The 24,921-nt window shown below is 41.1% G+C and overlaps 1 protein-coding gene across 1 annotated transcript in view; it reads left to right on the forward strand.

The window, feature by feature from the left end:
- MYRIP (myosin VIIA and Rab interacting protein) overlaps positions 1-24,921 on the forward strand; it is a gene marked incomplete at both ends in the record, with an annotated part of 220,956 nt that overhangs the window by 75,930 nt on the left and 120,105 nt on the right. The window contains one exon of the mRNA XM_082479170.1: positions 24,047-24,268. Within this exon, the coding sequence (XP_082335296.1) occupies positions 24,047-24,268 (222 nt within the window). The remainder of the gene's footprint in view (positions 1-24,046; positions 24,269-24,921) is intronic.

Consider the following 24,921-nt stretch of genomic DNA (forward strand, 5'->3'; position numbering starts at 1 on the left):
ACCTAGATGGGTGTTCTGTACTGAGTTAGAAAACTCATGGGAAATAGCCAGGTAGGAAGATGCCTCAGCAAAAACTGTACCTGTGCAAAGTAAGTACTGGAGGATGCAAGAATTATGATGGAAGATAACGCTGATGGTCTCGTAATTCCACTTTGCAAATTGGAGATGCCTCCTTGCCTAAAGTAGTCATTGCTTCTGATCAGGAAAGGAGCTAATAATTACGAGAGCTTTCATTAGCAGTTTTCTTGCTGAAAGAAATGTGAGAGTGAAAGAGTTTGCCTTACAAAAGAGATGAGAGGACACAATGAAAGTACAGAAGATATTATGTGGTATAGAATTAGGTGCTCTTGCAGTTCTTTTTGATACCAAATGTACCATCATCAAATTTACACTAAATAAATCCAATTATTTTTACATGGTTAGGCTAGGGAATTAATTTTCCAAATAATACTGAGGTTCAGATTTAACAGGATTTTCAAACAAACAGAAAAGCAACAAAATTCCACGCTATAGCTCCTCAGTACAATAGCAACTTTTACTCTCTGAAGAATAAGATTATTTCTACAGACAGGTGGAGGGAGGGAAGTTACAAATAAACCTTCTTTGTTCCAGTAACTCCTGCCCATCTAGTCAGACATCAAACCCAAGTGTTATATGGACTGTAGTTCATCTTGGAATTTACTTTCCAAGGCTGAAGTCCAGCACTTCACAACTGTTAGTCACGAAACCAAAATATGGAGGAAAAAGGGGGGGGGGGGGGGGGGGGGGGGGGAGGGGAGAAAAGAAAAAAAAAAAAAAAAAAAGGAGGGAAGCAATACAAAGAATAGGCAGGGGAGGTACCCTGGTCAGAGCGAGTGAGAATGAAGCTGTGTGTAAGCTTCAAAGTCTTGCAGACATCCCAAGATGCAGCCTTGACAAACTATTGTAATGCTGATAGCAGGTTTTGATTACGTGCGTTTCAAAAGAATATGATGGATGAAATTTCATTCTGAGATTGGGTTTTTAAGTGCTGGCTGAATGAAGAAGCTGTTGAGATAAATTGCTAGCTGTTGTTTAAACAGTTCACTAAAAATAAGTTAGAAAAATTCTGTTTTAAAAAGTTTAAAAGTCTCTCAAGCTCGATACGTGTGAAAATCCTAATTCTGAGAGCCATTTAGACAACCAGAGGAAAGGAGAAAATGATATTACTGAATAACAGCAGCAAGAGCACAATGTACAGTAAGCGGTCTATACATCACCTGCTTTAGAAGAATGGGTTTGGGCTAGCATGGAAAAGGTACGGTTTATTGCAGAAGCATATCGATTATTTTGTTTTATATACAATAAATTGCTATGCTAGGGGATCTGACACCTTTGAAATATGATGATGAATTCTTTGGTCTCTGGCAGACGATTAACAATACCAGGTGCTCTAGAGTCAATAAAAAGCAATGCCGTGATACTCAGAAGACTAATGGAAAGCCTTAAGGGAGGCAGATGATTTTTGATTAACTCAGGTTGAGAATTTTGCTGGAAAAGATAACTGGTAATCTAAAAAAGGATTAACAGTTTAGGGGAGTCCAAAATTAATTTATGTTCCAAAAGAAAACCAAGCCAGCCAGAATTTTGCTGCTACTTGGTGATGTGAAATGTGGGATAATTGTTAGAAATCAGGTTTAAAATTCACATGGGTGAAAAATGTTACAGGGGCAGTATGTGTTGAGCCATATTCGAGTGAAGGAGCGTTTAGCGATGGTGAAATTTATTTCCAGAGGGCAATACTGTAATGACTCCTTCATGGTTCCTTTTCTATTAGCAGCAACTAGAAATGTGAAATTAAATGGGAGTCGCTGCTGCATAGTTTGGCCGAATGTAAGATGAAGTAAATGTTCCTGGGCGCGCATCTCCCAAGCGATATTGATGCTCTCAGAAATGCATCCGTTGCCATGACTTCCTTTCTGGATGCGCCAGCACAAAGCCCCACGTGAGAACAGTTGTGTGTGTAGTCATTGCTTGCATCCATTATGGGATGGATTGCTGCATTAGCAGAAGGTAGAAAAACAGGATGGGGAAACAAAGGGAAGAGGAGTAATAGCAGGTAGCCATAATACAGAGAAGTAACAGTTCTCTGTATTAAAGTAAAGCAGCTTCTCCCTTCGACTTCCACTTGCTCTTGTGAGTGGAGAGACAGCAGGAGGCTGTATGCCCTGGCCTTCGGGAAGGCACAGCACCCCCTTGATCTCTCAGAAGAATATCTTTAAGACCAGTAACGTATCACTGTGAAATTTTCCTCACGTCAGATTTGGTGGAAGGACCATTCTTCTGAGTGACAGTTCAACACGTTGCTCCTGCCTCTCCTTGCTAAAGCAAGGTTATGTGATGCAAAGTAAAAGGTTATTTAGTCCAATATCTGATTTTAAGGGCAGATTTGAACCTTTGCTGTGATTTGGTGCTGTTGCTGAAACAAAGAATGAAGCTTAGTTTGGACACTTGCTTTTGTACTGTTATAATTAGCGATACAGTGGCTTTTTCAGGGGGCAAGGTGGGGGCGAAGTTGATTCTTTGAGCAGTGTTACGGCATACGTACTGTTAGCTGAGGACCAGCAAACATGCAGGGCATTGAAGGAAAGTAAAAGTAACTGCAAGGCACTTAGTCAAGTAGAAATGTTGGAGCTCTGGTAAGAGTATCCTGAGTAAAATGTTGGATCTGAAATAGTGTGGTTTAATATGAACACATGTCCAAGCTGGAAAAAGAAATCTCCCTATGCTGGAGGGTAACATTTTCACTGACCGGAAGGAAACTTACATAGCTTTAGCTTCTCAATTATATAATTACTGTGAAAGAAACACTTTCAATGGCTTGATAGAATAGTACACACCAGGATAATTGGCACTGAGATGCCAGAGACACCTTAGAAATACACAGCCTGCTAATTAAAATAATTGCCATTACTCTTACCTTCTTTTGTTTCTTCCAAGGAGCAGATTCTGTTGTGCTCGCCATATCTCATGTACTGAGTAATATTAAGGTACTGGAGTAGGTGCTGACACCACTCATGTTAGGTCACCTGCTTCCACACCAAAGTGTTGCCGGTTATGCTAAATGGCTTGAATTATGCTCTTATTTCAGTGAAGGGCAAAGCCCCCATCAATCTTGGATGTGAGAACTGAGGCCCTAATTAAATTTAGATGACCTGGGGTGGTGTGTGTTATTGAATTCTTTTTTCGTAGAGTAAACCAGGAAGTCAAAATCTGAGTCACTGAACTGAACGCAATTCTTCCTTAGATAAAATACTCGCATAGTCTCAGGGGTTTGGTTGGGATTTTGGTCATTATAATTGGATACACATAAATGTAACAGGCATAGAATACATATTTCAAAATCTTTATCCGATTTATGTAGCTTACTGCTTTTCTCATTGCAACTGTATATTTCTTTGATCTTCTATAAACTTCCCTTTATGTTCTTCTGATTAAATAATAGATCTGGGGATTTCTACCCTGTCGTAAATAAATATTTTATCATTAAGGATTTTGAAGAAGTTGAAGTCCTTGAAGACTTTTGAAAAGATTCCGAAGAAACTTCTCAGCTACACACAGTACAGGCAGTTTAAAGAGAATTGTTTACTTCAGTGCAGCACTTACTTTTACTTGGATATTTGTCGTATACTGTTGTTTAAGATAGAAAAAAATGTTCTGGGTAAGATATAGTGTGTTGAATATAACCCATTTTAATGGAGTGTGACAAAAACTGATGTTTTACCGATTAACAATACAAGGTAAAAAGTTCTGCACGACCAATGATTTGGATCTCTCAAATTTGAGGTATCCTTTAGAGCACCTGTCATTCTGCATACCATAGCTAAGAAGCCAAAAATCTGACCTTAAGCATCCAGCTCATTCTATGCAATGCATATACATGAATATCAAATCATACCGTTATATCTGTACACTGTAAGTATTCATCTTGACACATGCATATGATAATAAGTAAATAAAAAGGATTTGAATAAGAATTGGTTATTTTAATATTAGTGATGAATATAACACTCCAGTAAGAGGTGAGCATTTGTATTTTATTTGATGAGCTTTCTTTTAGACCTACGCAGACTGAAAATGTTCCGAATGTAATTTCGAAAAACTCATCCTGAACAGAGTGTGGAGGTGACCCAACCTATTGTTGATAGTGGGTTTTTTTGTATCTTTGCTTGCTTGTGTTCTGGGGTTTAGCTGGACGCTGTACAACCAACAAATCTCTGAAACTGGTGCTTGCTTTTACGCTATCGCTATAATTATTTATTTATTGAGTGTTATTTGCGCTTAGTCTGTGTATTTTCCAGCTACTAGGTGTAACTGATGGCGATCTGTCCCATGTGAGCCTTCAGATTCATGCAGGAGTGGTAACGGTGAGATCCATGAGTCATCCCTTTCTTTTCTTTTGAAGTGTCCCTGCTTAATCTGCGACAGCAGAGTTTGCCTGCTGTTTGTTTACCCGGCGGCTCCCAGGCACTCGGCTACCCTAGGATACATCTGCACCTACCGCATCCTTCCTGGAGCTGTATTCAGCTCGCAAAGCATTTGTTTGTCATCAAGAACATCATTTTTATCGGGACAGGGCCTGCAAGGTACCTTTTGAGAGTGGCAATATCCTGGTGACGTGTTGCAGAGGCAAAGCCAAAGTGGGTACGTAAGCCCACTGACGTTGGAGATTTTCCTTTTCTTAGCCTCTGTGGCACACGCATGAGGCGGATGACCGATCTCTTTGTTGTACCTTTCACCCAAGCTACTTTAGGTGAAGGACCATGGTTTACCTCACAGCTTGGGCCTTTTTTTTTCTTCCCCCTGTATAGTGTCTCACTGCTTGCGGTGTTCAAGAATCTGTTTTAACTGGTCTGGCTTACTTTTCACCCAGCTGACTTGGGTGCTGATCATAAGGGAACGCGGTACCACAGTGCTTAATACTAACAAGTCAGCCACCTGTTTTTCTGGGTTCTCAGGGCTAGTTTCACAGGCAGCGCCTAATTTCCTGTATGTCTGGTCACATTGCCCCACGTCGTCGTGGTTTATGTCTACATGCAAGACACTTGCTGTTGTAGCTGTAATCTAATTGTATCCTAACTAAGAGCTTGACAAAACTGTGCTTCATTCAGCTGCTTCCCTGGTGTACAGCATCATGTAAAATAGAGCTCCTGCAGCCTCAGATCTTTTGGTCTCTCTGGGCTTTGATTTGTGTAATTGTAGTAGAAACACCAGGTTGTTTACACTCAAGTTCACGTTTTGGGGACAAGTTAGGGTCATTTCTCATTTTCAGCAAGTTAATGATTAGGGTCAGAATTTCTGGTGATTCTGGGTGTGAAAACTTCCGGAGAAAAGATTTTACTGGTATTAGAGGCAGAATTGCTCTGAATATGCTCATTGTTAACGCTTTTTTTTTTTATTCCTCAGTTCATTTTTACTTCATACCTCTGTTACAAATCTAGCATTGGTCCCTTATTTTAACTCCAGTAAGCTCTGCAGTGTGTCTCTGAGCTTGCCATCTGAATGCTACTCCTGAACTAGTAATATAGGATTTACTGGTGAAGACTAAGCATCAAGTACGTGTTATTCTCTCTCGTGTTTTAAGAGTCCTGATCTTGTACAGTGTCCTGTTGTTAGGCAAGCTAGTATATTATTCCTGAGCAATTCTTTTTTTTTTTTGCACATTATTATTCATACATAAAGCTATTGCATGTCCTTTCTGCATTTAGTGATGCTGAATCTTGAGAGACCGATCCACACAGCCTATGAATTTCTATAAAGCCTTTTTAGCAGATATTTGGCATCCTTGATCTCTCTCAGCAGATGAGTAACACCAAGGAACATGAATAATAATCTCTGTTTATATTTTAAGGCCTTCTATGTCCCTCAGAGATTTTCAGGTGTCAGAAGATACCTTCTCCATCATCAACAAAATGGAAGATAAAAAGAAATTAGGAGAGCTCTGAAAAAAATCTGCAGAAGGGTGGGAGGTGGGAGAGTGGAAGGCTTGGTAAAGTAACTTCTTTGGTGGTGTAACATCTTCATGTAAGTTTAGGCGCTGGAGTTGATAACATGATAAATACAATGTCTGGTCTTTGTAACTTCCCAGGCTAGAACACAAGCCTTGAGGTCTGGGCTGGTATTTCTGCAAAGTTAGGGATAGATTCAGCTTTTTAAGTGATCTGGGAAGCTTAACGGTATGTGTAGAGCGGTTTAAGTACTTTTTGGACACAGACTCTGTAGTGGCACTGTTCTGAAAATGAACTGAACTGCAATCAAGGGAATCTTTGTAACTCCAGTATTTCCTGCAAGGGTGGAATATTTCAGATGAAACAGCCTTCTCCATCGATTGTGTTCTTACAGCCTGTGTGTGCTTTGCCCATATAGCAGAAAGTGAAATGGTTTGCTTTAATTGCTTGCTGATTTCAAATAATGGTTTTTATAAATCAGCTGCTCTTCTCAAGCCTGCCTCTGTTTTTTGAAGTAAAGCTTTGCTTTGATTTATAAACTATTGATTGTACCCTCAGCTTTTGTTTTCTCTGCTTTTGTAGTTACATAGATATAACTAGGCTTCTGAATTCCTCTAAAGTTTTTCATTTTTTTGTTCACAGAGAGAGTCCTTGATTATAAGTAGCAGTGCATTCCAGGTTGTGTTTTAGAGCTCTTAAAAATGTTATTTATAATTAGCCTTTTGTTTTAGGCAAGAATTTGTGCAATTGTTTTTCTCAGTAAAAATAATTAGTTGTCAATCAAGATTTTTAGGGGATTTTTGTGTTTTGCTACAAGTACTAAAATACTTCCTTTTTATGTCTGGCTTACGCATACTGCTGTAGTAACTGAAATTAGCACCCTTGGCCTAGAACAGTGGTTTGAAAGATGTCTAGCAGCACAGTACAGAATTGGGTGAAAAATTGTATCACCCCATATGTGAAGAAAACCATCATCTTGCTATCTCGATGTTTGCATGTATTCTTCTTACTCTTGACTGAATATAAGTGGCTGCTGCTTTGCCAACAACTAACTCTTGATTGCATGCTTCTTTTGACCCTGCTTGTGGGTATTACTACTTGAGTTTTGGTTCTCGTGGCCTACCTTTGACCCTCCATGTCATATTTTGTGAATTAATTTTAACTTGCACCTTTTCCAGGATGTTTGCGCTTCCAGGATGTTTGTACCTTCTTTTGCCAGAAGGTACGTAAAAATGTAAAAGCTGTAAAAAAGTGTGGGGCACTGTAGAAGTCAACAAACAAACAAAAAATGAATCATGATCGCTTTGCTTTCTGTGGAAAGCAATGGGGAAAAAAAAAGATAAAGTGTTTATAGGGCTGGAGGGGAAGAATACCTACTCCGTACTGATGCCGTAAGAGAGCATCAAGACAGCATCCTTGTATGCATCGAACTTGGAACTCAAGTGCAAGTGCCCTTACTCCAACAACCCTCTTGTTTGTTGGTGGCATCCGTGTCATGGGAGGAGTCAGTTCTGTGTAGCACTACCTGCCCTAACTATCACTTTTTAGTAAAAGAGGCTTCCTTTCTCCCTCTTTATTTAACCCAAGATTGTGCAGGAAAATGTGCTTTGCTAAGCTTTGGCGCTCCTGCACCCAAATCACACTGTTGAGACAAAGACACGTTTCAAGTGGAAAGCACCTTAACAGTTAGGGAATATTGATGGAAAACATAGTTATGCCTTTTCCCTTTTCTGTGTGGTAAAATCTTGGTGAAATATGCATTTTTAGGACTGTTTTGAAGGAGAATCTCCACTTGCATTTTTCTTACCCACTGAGCATCAAGTTGGTCTCTCCTTAGTCTTTTCACATACTTGCAACGAAATGTATAAAACTAAAATAAGCAATTAATTTATTAAAAAGAAATATTTATTTTGTTGTCACTAGATTTTTTTTTTAGTCATTAAATTAATATTAATTATATTGTTATGGTTCCCATTGGAGGAGCTTCCTCCACTTGAAATTTAGTTAAATGCATTTCATTATTTGTTATAAATCAACAGATATTTCAGTTACAGACATATTCCCTTGTGGCCACTTAATTCCGTGAGTTTTGTAGTCCTGCATTTATGGAGATGCCAATGCTTTTATATTCTGATTATTTTGAAATATTAGTTTTTCATATTCTCTCTCTTTTTTTCTTTCTTTTTTTTTCCTCCCCTTGAGAATAAATGTTTGGGTTTGAGAATAAATTGTTGCTTTTAAACCAACAATTCTCCTTTTGACGTATTTAACTTCAAATCACTGGCAGTCAGGCATCAGAAGTGGATTTAACTTTTTATCCACTTTCAGTGGATTACTGAACTGTAATTCAGTTGATGGTACATCGGTGCAACTCTACAGGGAGGGGTTCAGGAGAGGACTATCTGCTGGCAGCCCTCTGCCCACAGACTGTCAGTCCAGCAGCTGACCCCAGAAGGTAAATCCAAGACACATTTACCAAAGAGGTAAGTGGCTTGGTACAGCTTTGGTTTCATTTGGAAGCCTGGTGAGGGAAGGAGGATTTGACTGAAAAAAAAGAGTCTGGAAGGCAGCAAAGTCTGAGAAAGTGACTTTGTTTTTTTCCTGAGAGATTACTGTACCCACTTTCTACTACTGAATAAAAGCTGACAGTCTGACCATCTTCTGGTGGCATTTCAGGTGGTAGCTACAAAAGGTGTGGCTTTTGGCTCCTTGTTCCAATACCCCATCCGTCTTACTGTACCGCAGCGGTGCTGGGATTTGTGGAGTGCCACTGGCATGAACTGAGGCAATGCTATTGAGAATTAGATCAGTTATGTTCAAAGGTACTCCAAACTAACAGGTGCAAATTAGGATCATATCGGTAGTGCTTTATACAGGCAAATTTTAAGTATAGCAATCCAGGATATGTCTTGAAACGTATCAAGCAGGTGTATGATACTCTAATGCTGTTTCAAAGAATATTGTCAAAAGCCCATGCACAAGTCTCGTGGACCACTGCTGTTGGGTTTTGTGTTTTGTTTGGGTTTTTTTTTAAGAGAAAGATTTCCTAATCAGAAACTGAACTGCTCCTTGCTTCTTATGTATCTTTATAAATCAGCGTTGTGCATCTCTGTTAACTGTCGGCAAGGTAGATGTAAAACCGTATAAAACTTAGCTGCATGCGAGCAATGGCTATGCATGTTGCAGGTATCGGAATGATTTTCCAAACTCAGTAGTCGATGCCGTTATAGACCTGTTAACGACCAATGACCAACTCCAGGTACCTTTGTTGAGAGAGGCTCCTCTAGTTGTCTGGGAGATTCCTCTAGTTGTCTATAACTGCATTTATGTTAGTGTTTCAATTTAGAGCAGTAGTACAGTTTTGGAGCAAGCCTACTCATCCTCATTTATCACAGTATACGTCACAGGTTGGTTTTGGTGTGCACAAGCTAGGTTCCTTCTGGAAGAAACTAAGCCAAAGCTTATCTCCAGGTGCTCACCGAATGTGCCCTATTTGCTTATAAACTCCCCCCACTGAACAGATACGTCTCCGCACCAATGAATCACCCCTTGAGACAGGTTCAAACTGTGCAAGATGGGAATATTTGGCCCAAGGAATCGGACTGTCTTCCCTGAAGCAAACCTGCTGACCCACGTACTGTGTAGGTGTAGGCCTTCAGCACCGTCTAATTCAGTCTACTGATCTGCTCTTTGCGTTGAATTATCTGTGAATTCAGACATAGCCTGAGGGTCTGTGCAAAGTACCTGAACCAAGTCTGGGGTCTGACCATGCCATAGGCTCCACGCAAGGGAGATCTATTCCATCTGCTGCTTTTGGAGAGAGAAAATGCATGAGGGAGAGAAAAGAAAGGCATCAGATACCTGAATGGCAGTATCTAAAGAAGAACTGAATAATAGTATTTGAACTCTTCTATTAGGAAAAGGTCAGAACAAAACTTGACATTTTAAAAATTCAAACCACGTAATTTTTAAAGTGGTGAAGAACGTTGAAGAACCATTTTGTCTTCCAAATATTTACCACCTAATCACCTTTCTGAAAATATTTTTGAATTCTAGTTGTTGGATTAGTTGAATTTCCATTTTTCAAAAGCTTCTGGGTTTTTTTGATTGTTTTACCATTCGCCAAAAACATCCTACTGAAGTGCATTTGCTGTACTTCAGATTGGTAGACACCTAATTGGTCCTAGAGGAGGAATGAAAAATGCAGGTTTCTGGTGGTCCCCTGCATCCTTTCTCCTCTCTGGGAAAGTTCACGGTATATAGCCTTCTGTGTCCTGGGTGAGGCAGACTGTCAAGGGCTGAGGAAGAATTACTGGGATACGTAGAGCTGTGGGAGCGTCTGCACAAGAGGACTTAAATTTATCATTAGTATCCCGCTAGTCTGGTAACCCGGCTGTGTTTCCTCTTCTACAGCTGAATTGGCTTTTCAAGGACAGTGCTTATTAGTACTATGTTTCCATGGGGATGGGGTATGGAGAGTACGAGGTGGGCGAGATTCCCAGCCTTCGCTTGCAAGGGATACTGAATAAAGCCGTTTATCTATACGTGTACGCCTACATTCTCGCACACATACACAGAGTAAAGCTAAATAGCTGCGAATACAAGTGCAGCTGCAAAAGAAATACCACTGTTTTCTAAATAAATTCCAAATTATTAGCTTTTTATATTTTTGTGGTTGCTCACTGCTTTCCTTTCATTCCATAACTGTACATTCCTTTATATGTTAAAACATCAGCGCGCTATTAAATCCGCAGAAACATTCCCATAACAAAAAGCTTTTGGAGTAAGTTAAGAACGTGAACTGTTTGAAGTATTGGAATTGGTCTAACAGTGTTAAATGAAGATTGTATCTTTATTAAATACTGGTGTTACTATAGCAATAGCATATGCCAGTACCTTTAAAGGCCTACCTTGAGTCTGTGTGTTTGAACGGGGAGCTGAAGGTCCTGTCGGTATTTTCCTGCCCCTTGGCAGAGATTTGTCTGGTGTGTAACGAGTGATGTGATACTGCTTCCAGAAGGTGCTAATGTTGTTGATATGAACCCACGCTGGGGTAACATACCATGTTAAATATAAAACACATTCTGTGAAAGCTTTTGTCTGCCAAAAAATAGTCTTGTGTACAGTAGAGGGATGTGGTAATTTTAAGCTTATAAGTCTTTGTCTTTAAAACAAACAAAACCTACATGGATATTGCAAAGGATTTCTATACTTAAAAAAATAATTATTTGCAAGCTTAAACTTACTAAAAATATTACGTTGATTGTTTGGAATTGCAGGGCTTGCAATTTTTTAGGCTACTTGAATTGCAGAGTCTACGTAGAATATCTAAGAACAGTATTTGCTATTCATTAGGAGCATGGGCAGCATGAAGAGGAGCTGGACTAGGGAAGTGGACTTTAGGAGCTATGTACATGCAAACCTGTTGAAAATACAGAGTTAAGTGATTCAATTGGCAAGGAATTCACTCCGAAATCAAGTTAGTGGGAACCTGTTGTTTTGAGGCTTCTTTTTTTTTTTTTTTTTGGTCACCTTTCGTGGCGTAAGCCTCGTGTGCTTCCTAGGACTGCATGGGAGTTTCACCTGAAACAACCCGCTGTTACCAGGGTGGCCTGGAGCTTTCTTCCTGGGGCACGCTAGGACTTCTGTGGTTGTTGCGGGAAGTGGCGAAATACTCGGTGGACAATGGTGTGGAAGGACGCAGCGCAGATTTGTCTGTGTTGAATTCCCCATGCTTGTGGAGGACATGGCTCTCCCAGCGTTCCTGTCCCATCCGGGTTCCGGAGTGGCAGCCACTCTCCTGGGACGGCAATGGTCAGGAGAGGCAAATTTTGAAAGCCAGCCCCATCAGGCAGAAGGCCCTCGTGTGTGAAGCATTACTCATCTTGCCTGGATGCGAAGTGGGACGAGCATCTTTGTGCTGGTTTTTCTAACAACGCAGGCACAGTCCTCCGACGCTATGACTTGTCACGATGTGGAACCTGCTTCCTTAGCGAGCTCTGCTGTTTATTCTGCCGCCTGCTCTTGTTTATTCTGCTGTGTGTTCTGTGGGAAGGGTCAAGGAAGACTCCCTTCGTTTTCTCCTGAAGGAAGTAAATAGTAACTCAGTAACAACACTGATTCCAGTTTAAATCTTTGTAGGTCTGGGCTGCTGGAAGTCCAACCAGGAAGAGGGAAGGATGACTCATAGTGAATACTTCAGAGAATTTTCAGAGCCGATGGCTGAGTTACTCTCCTGCTGTACACTAGCCAGGCTATGAACTGTGTTTTATAATGTCAAGCCAGATGGCACTGTGAAAGGAGCGCTGGGAGAAGAACTGTTTAATGTAGTAGGTGTGTTTCTATTCTTAAAGGAAACTTTTTCAAGTTGATATGGGCATAAAATTGGATTCCTCAGACAGGTAGACTCACATATGCCAGTAGTGATGCAGAGAACGTATTGCACATGAGTATGATGGAAGAGTATGTACATTTAAAAAATCATTTCACTAAATGTTTTTGGTCTGTTTGAATTGAACAATACTTTATTAAGAATGCTTGTCTGTATATTTATCGTTCTTCAGGTATGGACGGAAGGGATAAAAAAGGTCATTAACTTAAGATGACCTTGTACTGAAACTCAGGACCTGAGACCTGATAGGAGAAACATGAAATTCTCCAATGAGAGACACATGGGGAGATGCACAGTGTGACAAATGGAAGGAGGGAGTGCAGATAAATGCCACAAATGTACCAGCATTTGATGAATACTTTTGCTTTCCTCTACTGATCATGGATACACAATGACATGTTCAGAGGAAGTTGGTCAATATGGCCAAGAATTCAATTTTCATCCCTTTAAAATTAGATGCACCTGAGAATTAATTCTGTTAAACTATGATTCTTTTTTTTTTTTCACTTGGTACAAGAAGGTAAAAAAAGACAGAATCAAATATGTGACGAAATGCACTATTCTGAGCTGCAATGTGGCAAATAGAGACTGACTTATACAGAAATAACATATTAGAGAGACTTTTAGAACTACACTTTGGCTGCTTAATATGTAGGATAACCCTCAGTAGACGGTAGGGAATAGAGAGCTGATAGGCTGCGGAGTTTATCAGGTCAGATAAACTACTTGTGGTAAGCAGTTATCAATACTGTTGATTCAGCACAATACTATAGACTTCTTGGTATTTCTGGAAATTTTTGGAAAGGACATTGAAAGATGAAATAAAATTCTACTATAATTAGCTAAATAAGAAGCAAGAAACATTGACATTAGTTATAGAAAGATAGCAGACGGGCAGTGAGAGATAAGCTTCAGGGAGAGCAAAATGATGTTTATTGAGAGGAAATGAGATAGAGGTGTATGTAGGAAATGCTTATATAAGTATAAATCACTCAAATGTGGGAAGGAAAAAACCAGGGAAGGCATATAAGAAAGGTGGTAAAACTGCAATGATGTTTTGCTAGGTTGCTAGGATGTTTGATAGGGTAGTACGACACAAAGTGTTACGTTTGTAATCTAAGAGGAAGGTGTCACAAAATGCTAACATAAATAATAATCGAAGCTTACCATTTTGTAGTCACATTGCGGGGCTATGGCATATACAGGTGAAGTTATAAAGTGGATGAAAACTGGCTGGACACGTAGGCTCAGGTAGTAATGGTCAGTAGTTCAGTATGGATGTAACAGTGAGAAAGGGAGAAACCTTTTTAGTTTATCATCGCTTGTGGGTGATGGAAGCACACCTTTTGGCCCTTCGCAATGCATCAGTTAAACCCAGGATTTAACCAGAAGGTCCTGCACCTGCAGCAGAAGCACTTGTTCCCAATCCCGGTGAAGTATTTCACCTCAGAACACCCTACCCGGCTGCAGAGCAGTCTCTAACCGAGGTAGGAGGGCAGGTGAGAAAGAAGAGTGAGGAAAAAGTATGTTAAAACCCGGATTTGTTTTCACGTGTTGCATGGGGCAGTGTTAGAACAGGAGGGCGACGGAGTCTGTACTCCCAGCACTGCTTCTTGGAAAAGATCATTTCAGCTTTCCTGTGGAGGTTTCCAGTGTCCCCAAAGCTCCCCAAAATATCTGCTCTGCAATTCAAGACAGGCTTCTCCCTCGCTGCTCCCTTTGCCCGCAGAAAATTTCAAAGTGTATCAGTTAAATGTGGTGCACAGTCTGTGCTCCTGTGATATCCAATATGGCAAAAGAAAACGGGGTTAAATACAGTGTCTCTTGACAATTTAGAGGTTTACAAAGTGCAAAGAAGAAATTTAAAATAATACCAGTATATTATTTCATTTATCTACACTCTGACGTGTCAGTCGTTTCCAACTGATGACAGATACTGATTGACAGTGCTAGTGCCAGCAACAGAAAAGGAAACTTCACTTAAGAGCCACTGGCATGGTGCCTATAGAGTAACACAGCATAAATCATTCTTTTTTATGAAACGGCTTCACCTGAGCATGAAATTGTTAATGGATAGAGCCTGGTACAACAAGCAAGGTACTGGTCTGGGGCACGTAAGCCACAACTTATCTTGGTGCCAGCTGAATCTGTTCCCTCTCTAGCAAATGCAGTGTCTGATACGTGTTTGTTAGTCAAAGGTAAGTGTTGAGTAGTTTGGCATTTTTCTGGTTCTATGTCAGCAGTGTAACTGGTTCAACTGTGATTAGCACAGGTTGGTCTTCAGAACATTTTCTGGTATTTGAAAAGAAATGCAAACGTGTCAATGCAATTCTTTTCCAATTATCAGAAGTGTTTGCAAATGTAAAAAAAAAAAAAAAAAAAAAAAAAAAAAAGCAACCCAAAACCAACATTGTTTCCACTGTGCTGGATTTCTTTGTTTTCAGAAAGACCCTATCCCCAGAATCCATGATACTTTATGCAGGTAACCAATTATTTTTTACAGTGCTGTCCCAGGTTGTAGAAGGATAACTGTATTTTTTAAAGGTAGGGTATACGTATGTCTTTTAGTGTTAATTTATCCTGCTCCAAGGAACATCAGTCGAGGCAGATGTGGTCTGTCAGTAGGCTAACAGGGAGTCTATTTAGTCTCCGCATTGTTGTTGCAAAGGCCTGTTTAAAAAAAATACTGAAGTAGGTTTTTTTTCTTGTACCTCACTCAACCTTAAGTAAACATAAAAGTAAGTTATCCCAAGCGCCTAAATACTTTGTTGTCCTATGAGACCTCTCATGGCGTCGAAGTTGCACACCAGTCAGCTCACCTTTCATGTGTCCGCTTCTGTTACTGTTTCCTCGAGAGGGTTCATATTGTTCGTAGCCATGTGGTGCGTGCGATGGACATAGTATGGACACTCTGCATTCAGACACAGTGTGAATGTGTCTGAATTCACACACACACACGTAGTGTCTGTGTGGTCTATGAGTCCTTAGCGTTGATTTTCAAGGGCAACAGGATGTCCTCATTGGCCTTTTGAGTTAAGCAACAAAAGGGCAAGACTTTGACAACAATTGTAAAGAATTTAATGGGACAAGGTCATCAGTTAGCATATCTGCAGAACCATCCGTGCTTGCTCCTACTTTTGAAAAGAGAGGGAAAGAAAAATTAAAAAGTGAGATTTGATAGGAATACCCACTAATTTTGTAGACATTTAATTTTGTAGAAATGAAAAGCCAAAGAGAAAAAACCCTTAAGAGATGCTAGTAAGATCTTAGATAAAAGAATGCAACTGCAGTTGGAGTAATTGGACTGTGAAATAATCATCTTCCTGATTTTTTGACGCAAGTGACTTACTCATAACTATTTATGAGGTGTCCCATCCCCCTGTCTCCCACCAAAGACTGTGTTTTGCTTTGGGCTTTTTTGATGTTACTTTTTTTTTTTTTTTTTTTATTTCCCTACATTTATGGAGCACTACCTGCTCTCTGATCCTCCCTGGAAGTCAGTTACTGCTGCTGAATCAGTATCCCTCTGCACACATTACAGTGATATGTGTTCCTCGAAGGGTCCCCAACCGCAAGCGGTGTGTTTGCATGTGTGCTGTCATGGCTTTTGGACAGCACCAGCAACATGTAGAATGCTAATAGAAGATATAGTGTTAAATACAGCACAAGGCACAGTTGTGACTGTGTTGACAGGATCCTAGAAAAGAGCCGTAATTTTAAGATAGTGAATTAACTTCGCATTTGCTATAAAGGGACACAGTACTATTCTGTGCTTTACTTTTTTTAAAGAGAAGCAAGTAGAGTTTCACCAGGGACAATCTAGCAAAGACATAACAGAAGCAAACGGTGTTTGTGGTGATGGTGTAGCACTTTCTGGGACCAGAGAGTTGTGTTAGATTCCCATCCTGATGGAGAAGAATAAACTGCCTGAGAAGAAGAGGCAGCTAGAAGAAATGAGCACTGAACCCTTAGAGAGTAAATAATGAGGGAGGCATACGCCTGCTGGGAGAATTTGGTTCTTACTGTATGTAGCAGGGAAAAAAATATATATGACCCTGTCAGCATATAGCTTTGTCACGATTTGCACTGTTGCACACTTTGTATCATAGAGAGAATGGAAGGGATGAAATGGGGAGCAGCTCTCCTTGGCAGCTCCAGCGAGTTAACCCCTGGGCAGGGATAGGAGAGGGGCTGTAAACCTTCCAGTACGTGTTTTCCCTAAATTTAGCAGCATTGCAATAACCTGGCTGGTCTGCTTCTAGCAGGGGGAAGGAGAGAGGAATCAAGGGCAGAGGTGGGAACCATTTGTAGGAATCACAGTCTGGGACCTTGAGCATCAAATTGGGAATGTATGAATGGGAGACAAATTTCCGTCACAGTGGCTCCTCATTGTGCTAGTAGCCAAGGAGTAAAAGACTGTCAGGTTCTGCACAGATTAAAGGAGCTTTACCCCCACCCCAGCGTCTGGTGCACCTCTGGCAGGTCTAAGGAGAGCAGAGAGGAGTACTGTGTACACTTTGGCCTCTGAATAGGAAAAGCCCTTAGTCCTCCAACATTGTAGCTTAGAAGAGGGCATCGGTGGAACTTGTATTCTCAGCTGATCTGTGTATCCCAACGAAACTCCCATCCCAACGGACCAGGCTTGGAGTGACTGTGGGAGTGGAAAAACACAAGGTGCGGCTGGTGAAAATGGCTTCTCTGAAAGGTGGGGAACAGGCACATCAGAACTGGTTCACCTGCTCTCCAGACTATGTAGGAACCCAGATCTCGTGCTAAGTGGAATGTCTCACTAGGTTGTACTAGCTAGCTACTCACTAGCTAGTATGAAGGGTGCCTGGCCAGAAGAGTGTCCGAAGGCATTCTCTTCTGTGGAGAGAAAAAGCATCTTAAGGATCTTAACAGTCATCAGACTAAGATTAAAACTGCTTTTGTGACAAATTGGTAATCTTCATCATCCGGTCTCAGGGGTGAGAGAGTGCAAACAAATGCAGAGAGACAGCCAGTTACACAGCTGAGCAGAAGACTGCTCCCCTAAGGAAAGCGCTTTGCAGTGTATGCTGCCTGCTCAGTAGTCTTTGAAGGACAAAAAACTCCAATGCCAAGTGAATAAAAGGTAACTTATTTTATGAAACAGATGCAATTTCAATTAAGAACCCCTTTTCTGTAGTACCGAAGAAGAAAGTTTCTGTCTGTCTTTGATAACTTGTGCTCAAAGCGCTGTTCCTCTGTTCAGCAGGAGGGAGTGGTGTGAAAGAAATGGGAATTTTTTTGTAACTCCTAGAAACACTGTCCCTCCATTTTCCTCTTTCCCTGTGCAGGCAACTAGAAACGATTTAACCTCTACTCTCTATGGGGGGAGAGAAAAGGTGGTTAAACGGCAGGAAAAATTGTATTTGTCCATCGCCCAAGAAAGCAACAGAGCAAACGGGAACCTCGCCAGCTGGACTTTGCCTTTAAACTGGTGGGTGCCAGTCTGAAATGGAGACTGGTGTGCGGCAAGCATAAGCTGGCTACAGTCCGATAGTTAAAGACGTTCCCTGAGAGAAGAGCAGAGAGCTGGGTTTCGGGGGGCCTGGCAGACAGACTGGCTTACACAGACTCTGTCTCGGAGCTTGGCGGGCTGCGTTGTAGCTGACTAATAGGTCTTGCATCCTTTCCAAAGGACTACCTCTGCTGCTGCCAGTGGTAGTGGTCCCATTGCTTTCCCATAAATGCCTCTGTGTGAGGCTACTTTTTACAAGTTAATTGGAGAGCCTTTCCAAAACTGGCCTCTTGAACAAAACCCACTGGGCCCACCCTCATCTCATCTCCCACCTCCCAGAGGAGCGTGCTAACCATCGGGGATGTATTGCTACCTGTGCAATACCTAAATGTTTCCTAAGGCGAGACTAAAGCACTTGGCCTCGTCAGTGCCTTGGCTGCTTGGCTGCTCTGGGCTCCAGTGAATATTTGTAAGTAACTCGATGGTAATCTTACCAAAGATGAAGAACGATGCCTAAGGAGGCCATTCCACCTCATGTCTAAGTTGGCGGTAGTGAGGATGTTAAGTCTCCTTCGAATAGAGCAGAGACCTAAGTTAAACTTCCGCACCGCAGGCAAAGGTTTCAAGTGCCGATCTCTTGGAAAGAAAAAAAGGCATGGTAGCTCTGCTACCCAAATCACTGGGTGAATCAAGCCAACTGTCAGGTTTCCACCAGGAACCATTCTCCTTGATATATGGAACACAGGTGGGTTTTCCTAGTTTTATATTGTAATATAGCTGACCACGGCCTTCAGTCCTGCCGTTTTATGAACTCCTTTCCACTGCCACCCACAATGGAGAGGCTTGGAGTTTGATCATCCTTGCCTTATATATGTAGCAATGACTTTTTTTTTTTTTTTTTCAGCCTGTTTCTCAAACACATCACAGGCTTCCTTCTAGCTTTTTTTTTTTTTCTTTTTAAACCTCTATGGCAAGTTGCCAACATGTGTATTACTCTTGACTTTGCAGTTTGAGGTTAGAGCTCCACCTGCCCACAGCCCTTGAGTATGTAATCAAGGTAATGCCTCTTGGGGGGAAGCATACCGGGTCGTCTAGGATTTGTTTCACTTATTAAAATATAGAATAATTACAGCCATTGAGCTTTGTGAGTATCAGACTGTAGCTCAGAGAAACAACAAGTATCCATACCACACTGCCAGTTAAAAAAAAAAAAAAAAAAAAGGCGCTAACTTTTTTATAAAAGAGCGTTTGGAAAAAAAAACAGCAGAAAAGCTTTTCTCAAACGAGCTTGTATTTCTATATTCAGGAGGTGCAATTATATACAATAACCAGTTGTTTGAAAAAAGTTTACTAGGGGAGAAGGCATTGTTCAGGCAGATGTTGAAGAATTATGTTTGAACCTGCCAGCCTGTTTTTTGAAGCTGGGGCTGTTGCAATCACGCAGGGAAAATGCCTCAGTCCTGTTGATTCCCACCAGAATAGACCTGTCCAGAGCACAAACGGAGCATTCGGTATTACAGTCCTGCACCAAATACTTCTTATGCTACTTGCTGATAAGTAGGAACTCAATTAGGTGTATATTGTACAAGTGGCTTCAAAAAGAATTTTATCTAGATAAGGCAATCAGGTCTTGTGGTTAAAAAAAAGTTTGAGGTCCATTTGCTGTGAATATTAATTTGTAAACTTGTTGCTTACAACAGCAGAGGAGAGGACTATACGGTCACTGAATGAAAGATGATGTAAAGGTGTTCTGTATATATTTAAATTTAGCTATATATTTAGACCAAACAAGTTTATTATTGCCATTGCAAATTTTACTGCTACTGTTATTGTACAGCAGATAAACCCAAGCGTGTAAAAAGCTGGTGACTTTGTACTAATCACTCTGTAAATGGGTAGCAGTGAAGAGCAAGGAAAAGAATCCTGTAGCTCCAGCTTGCCAGGTTTTGTCCTACGTTTACAAGTCTGATGCAGTGTTACTTGTAGAAACAAAAAGGGGCTGCCAATTCATAGAGCGCAAAGATGACTTATCAGACAAGGTGTTTCAGAGAGGCTGCTGCCCAGCCGTTGAGCAGCAGTCATGCGATGGCACGTGCTGCGTATCTGCTCAGCTCACCAGCCGCATTCCAGCAGCGTCCTCACTTGCCGTGTGCTGTGCGGTACCTCTCTTCAGCATAACGTGATACCTAACCTACCGTGTCGTGTGTAAACTACTGTAAACAACTAGCAAAGTAGAATATCGTACTTCCCACAAATTCAGTTAAAATCCTCTAAGACGCTAAAAAGAAATAAACCGTGACAATGAAAACTATTTAAATAAATAAAAAAATAAAGGCAACAAAAACCATAGCAGGGGAAGAGGGGTAGATGACTATTCGCTAGACATTATGTTAGAAAGTATTTCTAACCTGACTTTGTGTTAGGATTACATGCCAGAAGTCTGTTGTCCAAAACGTTGACTGAAATTAATTACGTATTTATTATGCAAACTGTTGTAGCTTAATTAATACAAGCCTCTGGAAAATCTAAATATGCATCTGCATATTTTGGTACTTAGAGTTCCACGAAATCTTCTTTGACAGAATTAGTCTTTGTGACAGACGTGTTGGGTACATATTGAGTATTCATTGCTGCTTTTGTATTTGTAGGCAATCGGTGAAATGCGGCCACTTGAAAAAGAAAATGAAATCCAATCTTAGATTCATTCAAACCACAGGAGTTCTCTTCTCCGCAGATCCTTATTACTATGTTACACATAACCGTAATAGCTGAGCACCGTCAGCTGTGACTTCAGTGATGTGAATAAATTCTGTCATCTGTGGTTCCCACTCTTCTGCCCTTTCCCCAAAAGGGAATTTTTTTGTGCAGTCTTTTTTTTGTTGCTTGTTTTATTTGCACACATATTATACATATACCTATACTTCCTTTTTTGGGGAAGTAATGCTGGGGGAAGTAAGCACGCGTGAGTACACACACATTCTCTTTCTTCTCTCTCATCCCCCTCATCTGTGTTTTGTTGAGGGAAATGGTGTCTCATGGGGAAAAAGGGCGAATATTTGAGATGGCCGTATGGTTCAACCTGCCACTTAGAAAAAGTCGTCTCCTGCACAGGCGGTTGTCGTCCTTTTGGAAGTGAGTTTCATTGCATGAGTGTTGATGAATGCAACTCTTTCCTTAGACCATTATTAAAATCTTCTTGCACCAGGCCATGTGAACATCCTGAAGGTAAAGTCTGAGCCTTCCAAACTCGGGATGCCTTGAACTTCAACTTGTACCTCCTGAATTCCAGTGCTCCAAACTTTCTCAGGGTACTGAGATTGGAGCTCGCATTGATCATCCTGCTTGCCGTGATCATTCAGCTGAAGTCATGTGTTAGTGAGGTTTTCTCAGTATTGCTGGGAGTAAACCAGAGCCTGCTTTTCCATTTCACTATATCATTTTCCTCAAACCAGGCAGATTCTGTTGCCTACCAGTGTTGTGCAGCTCTTCGCTTTCATAGGAAACCCATGTTTTACTTCCAAGGAAAGAATGTGGAGAGTACCCTTTTGGCCTCAGCTGACAAGTCCTGTTGACAGTCCCTTTTGCCATTTGACTCCGGATAGGAACTAGAATAGCTTTTGGCAGGTAGTGGGTGAGGGCCTTAATTTGTTACAGACATCGGAGGGATGTGCATTGCGTTCTTTTCTGTTCTGCCTGGTTTCCTGTGGAAATTAGGCTTTTTCTGTCATGCTCTCTCTCTGCCAGCCTGTCCAACCCTATCCTATTGACTTTTTTAATCCATTGGCCAATTTTAGTCCTATTTAACAATGAGGCAGATGCCTTAATGATATTAAGGTTCTACCGCTGTAATGAATGTTGGCAGCCAGACAGAGGAGAGAGATGTAATTAATGCCCGTACTGATGAAAAAGCTTCATTGTGTGCTCGGTTTTTTCTAAATATCAGGCTTTATTAGCTCTGCTGTGAACAAAACTGCCTGTTTTTATATTGTGTCCAGCATCATTGCAGTGCTTTGATAGGTGGCTTTGCTTCTGTGGTTTATCTTGCTATCATGAATAAGAGCCCTAATGTGGGTTCAAAATGCCATTGAGCGTGCCAATGTTGAGTGTGCGGGCTGATACTACCAAATATCAGTGTTACTAATTCTGGGGGATAATAGAGCTGCACGAGGACAAAAATCTCTTCTTTCACTGCTCCTCCTGACCTCGACTGCTTAGCTGTTCTCATCTTATGGGGAGGCCAGCATCTGCTGCCTGGGGTCCCCAGCCTGAAGCAAAGCTTGCAGCATCTTGGGCTGCTGACGCTTCTTCTCCGTGCCAGAAATCCGCCTTGTATCATATAGCTCTCACCTTCGCCAGCTTCTCTCCTGGGACGCAGGGTTCCTGCCTGACCTCCAGTGCAGTAGCATTGCTGTGTCTCACTCCATCACTGCGGAGCGGGCTGCGTGCTGTGGATGGAGGAGCAGCGTGGGGAACAGCTCGCTACTACTCCTGTTCCCCTAGGAAGACTGTCCATGGAGTACCTCGGTAGGAGGGAGGAATGGGGGTAAGACAAACGAGTCTAACCATCCCGTTCAATCTGTGGGGCGATTCTATCAATTTACACAAGGAAGCCAGTTTGACTTGCATAATTCAGACGTTTCCTCTCTTACGTGATAATCTCTTTACCATTTTCGCCTTTAACATTCTGTAAAAATGTGGAAAAACATGGAAGTTTTGCCATCTGGACAAAAAGCATAAGCAAAGATTGTTTACTTGAAACTCCAAAGAGTATTTACTTGGGTTTGAGCAGCTGGTCTTAGATAGGCAAACCGTTGTACAGGGGACAAACAACAGAAACATACACTGTTTTGAAGCTTTAAATTTATAAAAGGTGTGTATCTGGAATATGGTTAAATATGATGTATGTGCATTAAGTTAAAAAATTATATGCTGTAGATCCTTAATTGCCTTTTAGGCTTGAAGTTTAGAATTGACCTGTCAGATTTTTGTAAAATAGGCTGGTTTTATTTTGAGTTATGAATCTAAGGCAGAAATAGTAAATAAGATGATGTATAGCCCAGTAATGCAAGCCTTTTTAACATTCCAGGCTTGGCCTATAATGATCCTGATAGATGCGATAAGTGTATTCTTTTTTTCCTGTAGTAAGACATTTAAGCATTAATTTAAGTGCAAGTCAGCATGTCACGACTCTGTCTTCCTGCAAATTAGTCTATCTCTTGTAGTACCTTTAAATTTTGTTTAGACTTTTGTGTTACTCTAGTCTTATCAGTGGTTCTTAGCAGCAATTCGAAATCGTAAGGTAGTCACACTAATTCTGAGAAATGGAAAGAATGAATATATGTACATACACACTGTTCTGTAAGCTTTTATTTAACGTTTTTCATTAATCCTATTTTTTTCTCTTGATGTATATCCTAGGTGTACATACCAGAAACTGTGATGAGTTTGCAGACTTGTTTACTTACACAATTGTTCCTTCTGGATGTTTTTTATTACTCATATTGTGGAATATGTTGCCTAATTCGTAAAGTACCAAAAGCACTGTAAAATGGGAGGTAGCAAATTACTGAATACCACACACACACAATTTATTTAATTTTATTTTTTTAATAAATGAGGTCTTCTGCTGGAATAGAGAAGGCTTTAGGGTCTGCAAACGCTTTCACAAACAGTTGGCTCAGTATTGGTCCGAACTAGGAAAATGCCCAAATGTCTCTGAAATGAAGTATAGGATTCCTTCACAAATTGGAGCTATTATGACTAATACAACCCCATGGGGCAGAACAAAGCAAACTTAACATTTTTGTTTTCCAAACTGTCAATCAGTAGGATTTTTTATTAGTGTGCACCAAACCTTTTGACTTTCATAGACTGATTTTTTTTATTTGTAAAGTGTTCTGAAAGCAGCCCTGAATTCTCAGATAACACTATGGCTTTGCACAGCTGGACTACCTCTCAGGAGATTGTTTGCTCTGGCTCATGTGTTAGAAAGTTTAAACTGATCGGCCACAGGTGACTTCAGGGAATATAGAAGTTTTTGCTTCCCAATTCCGGATTTAGAATGTGCATTTCTGACACTTATTTCACACAAGCAAAAGTTATTTGAAGAGTGTAACGTGAAGACGTGGAAAGAGGAGAAAGGCTAAGAGGAGGAGATTTCCCACTGAAATGTTGTTTATGGTTTTGTTCTTTTGCTTTTCGTTGCAGTGAAATGAAGCAGAAGCTGGATGAAGAGGGTAACAAGTGCAGCATCCTTTCCAAGCAGCAGAAGTTCAACGAGCACTGCTGTATTCGCTGCTGTTCCCCTTTCACGTTTCTTATCAACAGCAAGCGACAGTGCCGAGACTGCAAGTACAACATCTGCAAGAGCTGCAGTTCTTACCAGAAGAAGGAGAAGGCTTGGATTTGCAGTGTCTGCCAGCAAGCAAGGTAAGGCTCATCAACCCCTGTGAAGCAGCTATGGCCTGACCTGAGCTTTCCCCTGTATTTGTCAGTAGTTAACACTGGCGGGGTGGTACACGAAGTACCTGTTCGTGTAGGGGTTGATTTGTTCTTTAGGTGTGACGTACTTGTTTTTTGTGGAGGTTAATTTGTTCTGAGTGTGTTTGGCTACCTGTTGCGTTTTCCAGCCTTGCTCAGCTGGACTGATGAATCAGCGAGCAGTAATTGGGCTTAGCCTGAGCAGGGCTGGGATCTCCTGAAATGCCTGGGTTACTAATGGAACCTGGGCACAGATGGTGGTACGGCAGTTATCATTTTGCAGCAAATCCCGCTGACGGGTGGGGAGTGGAAGGAAGAATGAATATCTGTGGATAGATCATCCGGCTGTGACTGTGTTTTGGAGTGCTTTTCTAAATGCCAACTTATTGGTGGGGATGCTTCGGCCTTCCTTTGGCAAATAACCAGAGAAAATCACAGCGTAACCTATTATAAATCTTAACATCTGTTAAGAAAGTGCTGCCAGGCTTCTATTTGCAGAGGGTATCACGGATTTACCACCGCACCCTTTGGAGGCTAACATAGCCAACACGTTTAAAGATAGCACCAGAGAAACAAAGCAAAGCTCGGCAAGCATATAACAG

Source organism: Vanellus vanellus (assembly GCF_965231255.1).
Source record: "Vanellus vanellus genome assembly, chromosome: 2".
NCBI classification, from domain to species: domain Eukaryota; kingdom Metazoa; phylum Chordata; class Aves; order Charadriiformes; family Charadriidae; genus Vanellus; species Vanellus vanellus.